Source organism: Pyrus communis, chromosome 8 (genome assembly GCF_963583255.1).
Source record: "Pyrus communis chromosome 8, drPyrComm1.1, whole genome shotgun sequence".
Taxonomy (NCBI): Eukaryota; Viridiplantae; Streptophyta; class Magnoliopsida; order Rosales; family Rosaceae; genus Pyrus; species Pyrus communis.
The window spans coordinates 25,267,146-25,279,903 of NC_084810.1; the positions used below are offsets into that span (position 1 = coordinate 25,267,146).

Consider the following 12,758-nt stretch of genomic DNA (forward strand, 5'->3'; position numbering starts at 1 on the left):
ATGACTCGTACCACCATATAATCGATTTTGCATTTGTGTTATCGTATGCAGGAGTCAACTGATCTCCAATTATGTGTTTGTGTTTTCTGGAGTTATTCTTTCATTTACATCTTCTGTGAGTTTGACCTTGAAGTTTATTGTAGAGGCCTAATCAATGATAGCTTGTATGCGGAAGCATTTTCTCGTTCCAGATGGTCTTCCTCAAGTTGGGGACCAAGGCAAATAAAGCAAGTAAGCCACTATTTCTGTATGAAGAGAAATGTCATAGACAGAGATGACTATCGTTAGATTCATATGTTCAAGGACTAAGATTGACAAGCTAAACCTCGTTTTTTTTTTTTTGGTGCTGTCCCACATGTTCATATTGCACTAGGTTGTTGGCCGTTGTTGGAGTCTTTTATATTAAAAATCTAATTAAAACCAATAAGCAAGCGTAATCGCTAGAGTCCACCATCCACATTAGCAAGGGTAAAATGTCTGATTATATGTAATTAACAAGAATCGTTATTGTTGGATTAGGCGCTTTTCAACAAGGGAGTGAGTATTGTTAATGCTGAGAAGGCAATTAAACTGGTTTTTGAGGAGGGAGAACCAGGTGAAGATAAGGAGCTAATTCACGGCCGGTTGAAGCTCTCAACGGACAATTTAGTTGTTCAGGCCTCAAAGCAGTGGCTCAGAGGTCTAGAAGTGCCTAAACAAACAAGGAAACCAAGGGTGTCATCGACTTCATATTAAAGAAGTTGGAGTTTCAGTACCCACCCTAGAGCACATTGATGCTCTATTTTTTCCATGCCACGTAATTAGGAACAAAACGGTACTGTCCAAAACCCTCAACTGGAATGTTAGTCGTGTAATATGTGAAGAAATTGGGATTCCATCATAAACCAATTAGCAATATGAGGAGTAGTTCAACCTCTTATAAGCTCACGCAAGATCCCTCTCATTCTCAACAGTATGGATAGTGTTTTGGTCTGTAATTTTACTTGTTGCTGTGGCCAAAAAACAATCACTTTAGCGGTTTAACCGTTATCAGTGCCGGACATATGTTGCGTTAGCCTAGCCTGGCTTCACCTAGTTGAGGTGGGGTGAAGCCGACCTTAATGGCAACATAGCTTGTAGACAACCCAGAAGTGGGCACTACTTAGCTGTTTTTTGATAGGGTACCAACATTTTCTGGCTGAAATCAGGAACTCTCATGTCTTCAAGTATTGTGAAATGAATAATTAGCTCAATGAAATTCAGTTTTTTGTGTTGCTAAATCCGAAAATTCGAACCATTCTATTTGTTTCAATACTTTTGCCTGTTTTTGTACCTCTTAAGAAAGTATCTAAGGGTGCATTTGGAAATGCTCATGTGGAAAACTCTTCTGCTTATAAGCTAAGCGATTATTTTGCTTATAACGAATTTATTAGAAGAAAGCACTTTCTAGGTGCTTTTTCAGAAAACACTTCCAAATGTTTTACAATTACAACCATAAAAACTTCTAACTTTTGAGGCCGAATATATGAAAGTACTTCTAGCTATTTTGAAAAGCACTTTCAAACTAACCCTAAATGTATATCTCAGCCATGTGCTCAAAAAGTGGATGCTAATTCTTGTGCAGTTGTAACGTTTTGGAACAGTTTACTTGGTTTTGTGTATTTTATACACACACACACTTATATATATTTATATATTATATGTATATGTAGAGGTATAATGGTCCTGCTTTTTTATACATGTGCTTCTGATCGTGACACACCAGGTCTTGTAATCCAAGATTAGTACTGTTTCTTTGCTGGAAAGCCTTGTTTTTTCAGATAAGCACATGGACATGCGATGTGCAGTCGGGGTGGAGGGGGGGGACCATGTGAGTGCTTCGTTGGAAAGAAAAATATGTCATGTCATGGAATGAAATCTCATTCCCCTTCTCCTTACATTAAATGTAATTACATAAATTCAAATGAGTAGAATCTAAAATTGGTTCAGAATTTTTGCCCTAATTCAGATTATGTTTTTCAACTAAAAATTCATTAATCGAGATCCTTGAATTTAACAAAACAGTACACCATTGGTTATTCTCGTTAACTTTCGTCTAAAGCTCGGTTAGTATAATGATGTGACACATGTATGAGTCTTACATGAGCAATTTTACTCAAATCCATAAATGCCTATCATTGTTTAAACTTCTACATACCCCACATTTACTCACTCCTAAATACAAGAGAAACTTGTCAAGCGTCGCCGTGTGCTATAACTCTCTCATGTGAAATCGCTGGATTAGTTTGGGCATACCGCGGCCTTGACGTCTCTGCTGATGTAAGTCCTCCCAAAAGACAGTTAAGCCACTTTCCCTTAAATGCCGTTATTTCTTAGTGGGGAGGCAATTAATTATTTCAATCTAACCATAAATAATTAAAAAAAAAAAAGGGAAATTTACACTAATAATCCTCTAATATTCTTCCTTGCTCTATGGGATTTTGATTCTCCCTAAAGATATATGTACATTAGTAGATGAACTATGAAGCACATTAGCTTCTCATTGAGACCTTGAATCTTCAGAGAAAGCAAATGAGCAGTTAGAAGAGCCTTGTGAAACTGCTCTCCTAGCAGGAGGGGATGCCAGAATTGATTGCAACCCTCCTCCCTTTAACAACTCTGGTTCCGGCCTTGCGCTGTCTACATGTCGAATTTCCTTGAGCATTGCAACGACATCTTTCATCATTGGACGTTCCTCAGCGCGAGTGCTGACACAGAGAAATGACACGGCTAGTGTCTGCAGCATTTCGTGCATTGTAGGATCAGATCTTCCCCTGAGCTTTTGATCGAGAATGTCAATAGGGTCTCGCTTGCTCGCCATGTGATCTCGAATCCATTGAACTAAATGTGCACCTCCGGGCAGAGTTGGGTCTAATGGATGCCTTCCTGTTAGTACCTCTAAAAGAACAACACCGAAACTGTACACATCGCTCTTCTCAGTGATACTCTGCATCGATGCATGCTCTATAATCACCGCAAAATGAAAGCGCGAAAACAATAGTTAGCGATTTAATGGTGAAAATTCGGTAAGAAGATTAGGAACTAACTATACATTGTTGAAAGTATAGATTACCTGGAGCCATGTATCCATATGAACCAGCTAATTGAGGCCGTTGACCTGTTTTCGAAAATTCATCATCACCACTGCTGTTCACAATCCTAGCTAACCCAAAGTCAGCAAGATAAGGCTCATAGCCAGGACCCAACAGAACGTTCATGGCTTTCACATCACCATGCAGAATAGCCGGCACGCAGTCATGGTGCAAGTACGCAAGCGCATGAGCCACGCCTAGAACAACATCGTATCTAGCTTCCCAATCTGCTCCTCCCTTTCCTGAACCATGTAGTAGTGAGCTCAAGCTTCCATTGGGGAGGTAATCGTAGAACAGAATTTTCAGGTTTCGATTTGAACCCCAACCCAAGAGGCGGATGATGTTCTTGTGCCTAATTAATCCAAGCGTTTGAATTTCGGAATTGAATGCTCCTGACTCTTCTGATGACCACATCTTCTTCACTGCTAGTGTTTCTCCATTCGGAATTGTCACTCTGTATACAACTCCAGAGCTTCCGGTGCCAATCACATTCGATGATGTCAAATTCCTGACAATGTCATCAATAGAGAAATCGAGCTTCTGGTACAAGGTCATTTCCCAGCTGTCATCTTCCCTGAGAATGTTGCTGGCTATACGCGCACTGACTAGTGTGTAGACTGCGAGCAGGAGAAGTACAGCACTGACACTAATGAGAACCGATGTGATCAGCTTCATAACTGATCTGTTGTGCCTTGATCCCATCCTATCAGCTGGAGTTGTGACTCCACCGGAGATGTAGAGACCTTTGTTTGCAGCAAGGTCACTAAGAGGGAGTTTCCGAAAGAATGGGGTGTTAGGCAATTCGCCGGATAAGTCATTGAAAGAGACATTTAGGGAAACAAGGTTTTGAAGGCTTGTGAGAGTGTTTAAGTTTCCGGAGAGCTTGTTGTGGGAAATATCAAGGATTCCTATCTTGGTAAGACCAGAGAACTCCGATGGGATTTCACCCGAAAATAGGTTGCAGCTTAGGTTGAGGGATATTTCGAGTGAAGGAATTTGACCAAGTTGCTTTGGAATTTCACCTGAGAAGCCATTGTTGCCAATGTCTAGCAGTTGAAGCTTACTGCAAGAAAGGATCTCAGCAGGGATGCTTCCAGAGAGCTGATTCTTCCCGAGATTGAGTTTTGTCAATTCGGTTAATGATCCAATGCTGTGAGGAAGCTGGCCGGTGAGCCTATTGTCAGAGATGTCAACAAACTGCAGGCTTTTAGGCAGAGTGCCAGGGACAGAGCCGGTGATCCCATTTGAATGGAGATCAAGAAACTCGAGGTTCTGACATCCTGATATCGATGGAGGGATTTCTCCAACGAGGCGGTTGTTGCTCAAATCAACAAAATTTAAGCTCTTCAAGTTGCCAATCTCCGATGGAACAGTACCTGCAAGCCGGTTATGATTCAACCTTAACCTGTACAGGTTTGTGCAGTTTCCTATATCCGGCGGTATAAAGCCAGACAAATCATTGGAAAGCAGCAGCAGCTTGGTGAGATTTTGCAATCCGAAAACATGTCTTGGTATTGAACCAAAAAGGTTGTTGTAAGAAAGATCAAGACCCTGAAGATTCTGACAGTCTGAGAGACTCTCAGGAATGTTGCCTGTAAGCCTATTTTGCCATGCGAAAAATAGAGTTAAGCCCTTGAGGTTGCCAATGAGAGCAGGAATCTCCCCCGAGATGTCGTTGTTGTCAACTTCCAAATGAGTCAGAGCAGTGCAGTTTGAGATTTCAGAAGGTATAGTACCTGATAACTGATTGACACTCAACTGAATCTCTTGAAGATTTGAAAGCTCACCAAAACTTTTCGGTATCTGGCCTGTCAGGAGATTTTCGGAGAAGTCCATGACTGTGACCTCCCTGCAGCTTCCAAGCTCACTTGGGATTGAACCGACCAAGCTGTTCTGCCACAGCAACAGACTCTGAAGTTTTCCGAGCTCTCCAATTCGCTTTGGGATTGGACCGGTGATGGAGTTCTGGTACAAGTACAGGTTCTGCAGCTCGCTGCAGTTTCCGATTTCTTCAGGGATTGGACCGGATAGTAGAGATGTGTACAAGGCTACGGTCTGGAGTCTTTTCAGCATTCCAATTGATGAGGGAAGGCTTCCAGTAATGCTGGTTTCAGCAAGGCCTAACATGACCAAGTTGGTGCAGTTTCCAATCTCCCAAGGTATCTCACCATTGAGATTCTTGTTCCCACCTGCTCTGAAAACTTCTAGCTTTCTCAATTCTCCAATACTCTTTGGAATTTCCCCGCTAAGTTGATTGTCGTAGAGTGTAAGATACACAAGGTTCGAAAGATTTCCAATGCCGGAAGGGATTTTACCTTCGAAAAAATTTGTATTGAGAGATAAAGTTTGCAGCTTGTTTAGGCTGCATATTTCTTCCGGGATTTCACCCGAGAGAGAATTGTCACTGAGATCAACAATACTAAGCTCGCGATACTCTCCAAACTGTTTTGGAATTGCGCCAGTGAGATTCGTCGAAGAGAGGACAAGGGTCTTTAAGGACTTGAGACGCTGAAAGTTTGAAGGCAATGAACCTTGAAAATTCAATGCCTTCAAGGTTATCTCCTCCACTTCTCCATTGGAGCTGCAGCGAACCCCGAACCAGCTGCATGGACTTGTGTCGGAAGGATTCCATGATCTCAATGCGTCCGTGGAGCCGTTTAAGCTGTTCTTCCATGAGAGAAGAGCTTGGCCTTGTTCGTCAACGGAGTAACAAGAAGAAAAGAAGAACAGAGAGTTTATTGAGAGAAGTAAGGTGATGGAGAAGATATTGGGAGAAAGCAAGTGATTCCTTAGAGTTGCAGGCATTGCTAGTGAGAGAAGAGAGAAGAGAGAGAGAGAGAGAAAGAGAGCAGCAGGTGATTTGTTTTGGGATTGTAGAGGGAGGAACCCCATGTTTTGTTTATAGAAGAAAATAGCAGAAGATCTGGATCCAAGAGCTACTTCTTTATTCTATTAATTAATATTGTTTATTAATTTTAGAGATGGTGATGCAGATGGGGTCTTTTGGTTTTTAAATGTAAGTGGTTTATCTTTTAATTGGCAGAAAGGTTTTTTGTTTTTGCTCTCGAATTAGGCTATTTAAACGGAAATGTTACTGTATCACAAACCAATTATGTATTATTACATCAGAAAGTTAAACGTACGAGAATACATAATTGACTTTAAATACTGTTACAATGACATTTCTATTGTAAATAAGTTCTTCTCCTAGATATATAGACTTCTAGTTGTTATCTTGTGTGCACAAGTAACTTAAGTCGTCTCCAACCGAAGGGTCTAGAGGGTCAGAGAACTGAAAATAATCCGAAAATCGTCTCCAACCGAGGGCTAGGTCAGATGGCTCGTGGGCCCCCACAGAATCTGAAAGGGCCAAAGGATTGGCAGCATGCAGCCAGCCAGTTAACCTGGGACTAGCCAGAAATTCAAAAAATCATGTCGGTTATAACTGACAGAAATGCTTAAACAAAATTTTAAATCCGACGGCTAGCTGACTAGCCATTGTATTCAAATTTTTTTTTGTTTTTTTGTTTGGTTTTTTGGGCCATTTTTTTTTTTTTTCAAATTCTTAAAAATTCTAATTTTTTTTTTCTATAAATACCTAAACCATTAATTAAATTTAAGTGCTAATTTTTTTGGTTTTTTAGGCCAGTTACCGTTGTAATTTTTAAATATAAATTGTAGTTTTTAAATTTAAATAATAAATTATGTTTTGCCCTATGACCCTTTGACCCTCGGTTTGAGACGGAGGCAAATATGACAATGTATTGTTCATTAAAATATTAATATCTTAAAGGGCCAAAGTGTGACATCCCACATCGCCCAGAGGAGTGATCCTTATATGCATATTCCCATCCCTACATAGCGCGAGGCCTTTTGGGAGCTCACTGTCTTCGGGTTCCATTGGAACTTCGAAGTTAAGCGAGAAAGAGGCTAGAGCACTCCCATGATAGGTGACCCACTGAGAGGTTGCTCGTGAGTTCCCAAAAACAAAAACCGTGAGAGAATGGTAAGCCCAAAGCGAACAATATCATGCTACGGTGTTGGAGCGGGCTCGGGAAATGATCCGTCCCGGGACGGGATGTGACACAGAGGGCTAAAACGAGCTTTCTAACCAGCACTCGGTTGGAGATGGGCTTACTTTTACCAAGTGTAATTGTAATAGTCAGAAATCACGTTGATGTTGCTGAATGTCATGAAAGAACAATTGCCCTTTTTTTACTGCTCATTTTGACAGTTATATTATCTTGTTTCCTCTTTTGAGGCATTTGTTTTCATCCATATATTCAGGTATTAATTAGTTCGATAAAAACGGACATGCTTTTAGTGGGACTGATACTGTTAAAGAGTAAAATCTGCCCATGACTCTTATATAAAAACTTAAATGTAGCCAAGGATGTATTCCGCTCTTTTTATCTCGCTCATCACACTTAATGAGATAAAAAGAGCGCACATTCCCGTTATATTTACAAATCTCCCATTATCTAATGACACTGTCCAGAGTCTTCAGATTATGATAGCTTAGTGACCAAAACCAACTGGATGTATTTAGCTCTGGAATTGTTAATCAAGAGGACAACATCTTTCTTAAATAATCCCGGTCCCCAAAATTGTGGTCCAGGAATTTTAGTGGTCAGCAACATTTGCTGAGCCAGCCATATCTAATTTGATACCTTTCTCAAACAGCAATTTTGTGGTGATTGAAGGAGCTGATGAGGACCATGTTCCTGCTCAATTGAGGAAACACATTCTGGTTGGAATTAATAACTTCATCAAGTAGCAACAGACTTCAACAAAGTCTCAAGTGGTTAAAAGATTTACTAATGTATTTGAGGTATTGTCACTTGTTTTCGATTTTACTATCCTAATATCGGTTATATCAAAATAAAGACAAAAATTAATATTAAACAAGATTAGTGAAGGTCCACTGAGTTCAATGTTTAAAATATGCAAATTTATAAAAATATCAATAGATATATCGATTGTCTTCGACGAAAATTATTAAAATTTGCAAATTGGTCGATATATATAAGCATTCAAATTCAACGCAATTTTCTTAAAAAAAAAAAGAAAATTTCAAACGTTTGAAATGTGCAATGTGTTTAGGCAAAAGCTCTGTGGTGAATCGATAAATATCTTATCGATATTCATTGATTTTTTTTTATCTGCCGATATAGAGTGAAGTTAATTTGCATTTCACCCCATTTATCGATCCTTTATTTTTTTGGATATTTCGACGGAAATATCGATAATTTCGTGCATATTTTAAACATTGACTCAATTTTTGTTAAAATTTCATTTATTTAGTTAAAATTTACCCCCATGTTTTTTGTTGTACTAATGACTTCGTCAAATATGTAAACTCATATCTCTGATAGCAGATGCATGGCCTGCATATATTGCAGCAGACTTGTGGTAAATGACAGCAACTGGGTTTTGGTGGAAATATTGAACATGATTAGAAAAGGTCAACTGGGTTTTGGTTAAATAAGAAATTAAACAAAAAGAAAGTAAATTTTTTTATATTTAACGCAAATTTACTTGAATTTCAGGGATCTGGACAGATCATTCTGCAGAAACAGCATGGGAATGTAGAGTAATTTTGTAAAAGCACGTCGTTGAACAGTGAAGTGCACATGGAATATTGAGGAATATGTGAAAATTAAGATGGTTCTTTTTAACCATTTTAATAAGCTGCAAATCTGGTTATGCTGTCGGGGTCTTTTCTGTGAAGTATTATAAGAAAACAAAGAAAGGAATGCTGGCCTCATTTGGAAGGAACAAAGTCGCATCAATTCAGAGTTTTTAAGTAATTAATTAGTATTTATTCACAAATCAAACCCAAATTACCTACACAAAGCAAAGCTAATGTTGCATTATTGCTCACGGCGCATCCATTGGAGTTTATAATTAGTGCCTTGTTTAATTTCTTGGGATCAATGGGGTGGTGGTAACATGCTTTCTTTGTCTCTCTTTTCATATATAACTAAGTTGTCGTGCATTTTTTTTTTTTTTTTTTTATGATAGTGGCTACCCAGTCGGAGAAAAAGATTAATACTTGTGTGTGGATATGATTTCAGTATATTTATGCTAGAAAAAGTTTTATTGCAATATTTTCATGTTTAACAAAAAAATGATTAAGAATTGAACTTGTTAAAGAATATTGATCAACTGGGTCAGTCTTTTAAACTGTAAATTCAGATTTAAATTCCATAACAACAAATTGTTAAGCTGAACTCTTATGTTAGGACTTTCATAAATTACTTTTATCAATAAATTCTCTCCTTAAAATGACAGAAACATGAGCATATGTACTACTATAGTTTAAGAATGCATGGTTCGTTTGGAAATACTTTTAAAATGACTGTAAGCGTTTTTAAAGAAAATGTTTTTGCGTTCCAAAACACTTGAAGTGCTTCATGTAAGAAGTTCATTTGTGTATACTAAGGATTAGTTCAAAAACATTTTCACTAGGAGTGCTTTCATTCATTTTAAAAACGATTCCAAACCAATCAACACCTAATATTAATTGCTTGTAGCTAATCATGCATGGTCCTTAGAAATATTTACTGATATAGACCCTTCAAAGGTTGGACAACTTTTAGAACAAATACTCTCTTGATTTTATTAGAGATCTCCTTACCACATTTCAACTGTAAATTGTCATTCACTTTCTATAAGTTACTGTACACCTTACATTATATGAAACGAAAATCATCCATGATATAATATTATGGTCCTCATGTGTGCTTCACTTGTAGGAAGATGGGAAACTTCCAGTTTCTCTCCTTTTATGTTTAACTCATCAAAAGCAACATATATGAACATCTTGTGCACATTAAGGCCATGTCTGATGGGTACTTGTACATGCATAGAATTAGTATATATGTTGAGGGTATGAAACTCATGTCCGGAAGTAAAGCCTCACATTACTGAGATAATGTCATATCGTATAAACAATCCATATGGTATCAGTAAATATATATAACAAGCAAACTAGTTATTCCACGTTGATGTATTTCACTATCGTAATCATTACGGGATGGTTTAGTGGTTGGAGACGAATTTTAAACTCGTATTTCACACAACATCTTATGGGTTCGATTCTTGACGCTAATGAATGACATGATGATGACCATTGAAATTTGGAAATGTCTTTGTGAATTTTTCTACTGTAACACAATAGTTTCTCCTCCACCAATTAACTGTATGTGTGAACTTACATCATTCTTGACGTGAATACAAGTTACCGATAAAAGGGAAAAGGAAAAGTTAGGAAAGAAACATTTGGTATTAAGAACGTCTAAAAAGAGAAAGCGATATATTTGTATATGAGCCAAAGTAGGCGAAAAGGGACACTAACAAGTAACATCAAAAGAAGGGAGAGGAGGACACCGTCGAATGTTTTTAGGCAAGAAAGCCAATAACTAAATGGTCCCTCCATCGACCCCACTTCTAATTGTGAAGTTTTCTTTGTGAAAAGCAGGGTAGAAATAAAGAATTATTTTGTAGGATATAAAAAATTTCTGTGCACGTATGGAAGTGATGTTACTTTTTCACGTAGCAGTAATTTGTATAGTGAAGTTGTGGGACAGAGATCTCAGGATCTCATTCTTTAGAATCAAATTGTCACACACTTCAATTACTCTTTCACACAAATTAAATGTCCAAATTTCTTAATCTTTAAGGTTTAAACACCGGTCACTAAGATCCGGAGAATATCCAAATTCGAAGTTGTGCACTGCCAGATTGAAAAAGAAAGGAAGTACTTTGTCAGACTCTCATTTATTTCTTAGTTTTTCGGTAAGTAAATTTTCTAGAAAATTATATTGCCATTTTTAAAGATGACTTGTTAATTAAAGCTTGCGTTAAATTAGATTATCATTTTAGTTATTCATCACGTGTAATATAATACATTGTATGTACTTACGTGTATAATATAATATGCCTAATTATCGAAAGGTCAAGAACAAAAAACTAAGAAACACTTGAGCTTAATATAAAAGAATGAAAAAATGTTCTCATTTTACATTTGCATGCAAGCAAGTAATTAAGGAAAATGAGTTGTAAGGAAAAACAATATTTCATAAGTTGTTCATGTGAATATATTAGCTCACAAATAATTTATGAAAAAGCGAGGAAAGTGGTTTGGATCTGGATCGAAATATGTTTTAGATTTCAGATAGCATCCAATACATATATATTCATGGGTTGTAGGAATCTGAGATTTTGTAATGGTTGATGGCAACAAATATAAAAGGGCACAAGACATGACTTGACCCTGCTGGTTTAAGATAATGCACCATCTAGGAATATAGTGCTACTGGCTGCTGCATGCATGATGCAAACATGTAGAAGAAAAAAAAAATGAAAGTTTATATTTGTGGTCTATACTTTTCGTCTTGTTTATGGCATCGTGCTTTCTGGTTTTATTAGTGCCATGTTAGTAGGTTACAACCTCCCTTAGTGCAATTTATTTATTTGTGTTGTCATTAATTTCTGGGTTTGGCATGAGAGTTGCACATGAGAGACAGAGGTGATTGTTTGTTAATATATGAAGCTTTGCATATGGCATTGTACACACGCATATATAGAACCAGCTTCTTGTCGTGAATTATGTCAACTGTGTACGGTGACGTGTGGGTAACACACAATCACAGTTCGGACAATAGGAAAAAGTTCTCGACATCGATCTCGCTCTGTAAATAGTGGAGCGGGATCCCCTTAAAAATAAGCTCATCATATATATATATATATATATATATATATATATATATATATATATATATATATATAATCAGCTTTATATGGGAAATTATGCTCTTACTGTGTACGGTGCTATGTAGGTAATACACAATCACATTTCGGACAATAAGAAAATGTTATGGATCTCACCCTATAAATACTGGAGCGGAATCCCTCTTAAAAAATTGGCTCATAGTTTTATATTTGAGTAATGTTAGGTAAACTAAATTTTGTAAATTAAACGACATGTAAGTTGATGATTGATTTATTACATAACGTTGAAAGACGTTCTCATTTGTATTTGTAACACATCATTTAATTTATAATTTTAATCTTTAAATTTAGTCCACATATGATTACTCTTTATATTTTCCAAACCTTTAGCAAACCAAGAAAATGAACATGCATATAAATGGCTTCCCATCCTTCATACTTGTGCTGAATTGCTGAGCGAGAATATCAGAGAATATGATTGATGGTGAGAGAAATTTTCTTTGAAATTGCACAAGTGGACCCTAGAGGGCATAGACCTTTTGTCATTGGCTGTTGGGAAAATTTGTTAGAACCCTTTTTTTTTCAGTCTCAGAATAACAATAAGGTCTATCATCATTGATCCAACGAGATCTGTCATAGGTGATATCTTAAGAAAGTTAAGGTTGTGCCATAGAACTAATTATTAATATGTGGAGTAGCTTACGTATAAATTAATATAAGACGTTCTTTTAATCAATGTGAGATTCAATCTCAATAATCTCTATCTTTACAAACTATAGTCTCTAAAGACCGTCTAAAACAAAAGGAATTTTCTTTATAAAATTACTACACCATGCACGCTATTATATATAGGTATATAGATGTATAGTTCCAAAATTTTATTAATCTCAATAATAATAATGTCTATGATTG

The 12,758-nt window shown here is 37.1% G+C and overlaps 1 protein-coding gene across 1 annotated transcript; it reads right to left on the reverse strand.

Annotated features, from left to right (window-relative positions):
• Positions 1-2,132: 2,132 nt before the first annotated feature.
• On the reverse strand, positions 2,133-6,112 carry LOC137743358 (leucine-rich repeat receptor-like serine/threonine-protein kinase RGI4). The gene is made up of 2 exons (XM_068483238.1): positions 3,092-6,112; positions 2,133-2,982 (listed from the first exon to the last, which is right to left on the reverse strand). Exons 1-2 carry the CDS (start codon positions 6,000-6,002, stop codon positions 2,519-2,521), a joined length of 3,375 nt encoding a protein of 1,124 aa, XP_068339339.1. The 5' UTR covers positions 6,003-6,112; the 3' UTR covers positions 2,133-2,518.
• Between the last annotated feature and the right edge of the window lie 6,646 nt (positions 6,113-12,758).

Coding starts and splice junctions, on each gene's coding strand:
- LOC137743358 (XM_068483238.1), bottom strand. CDS start 6,002: ATGGGGTTCCTCCCTCTACAATCCCAAAACAAATCACCTGCTGCTCTC. Junction 2,983..3,091: donor ATATGGATACATGGCTCCAG/GTAATCTATACT, acceptor CGGTGATTATAG/AGCATGCATCGATGCAGAGT.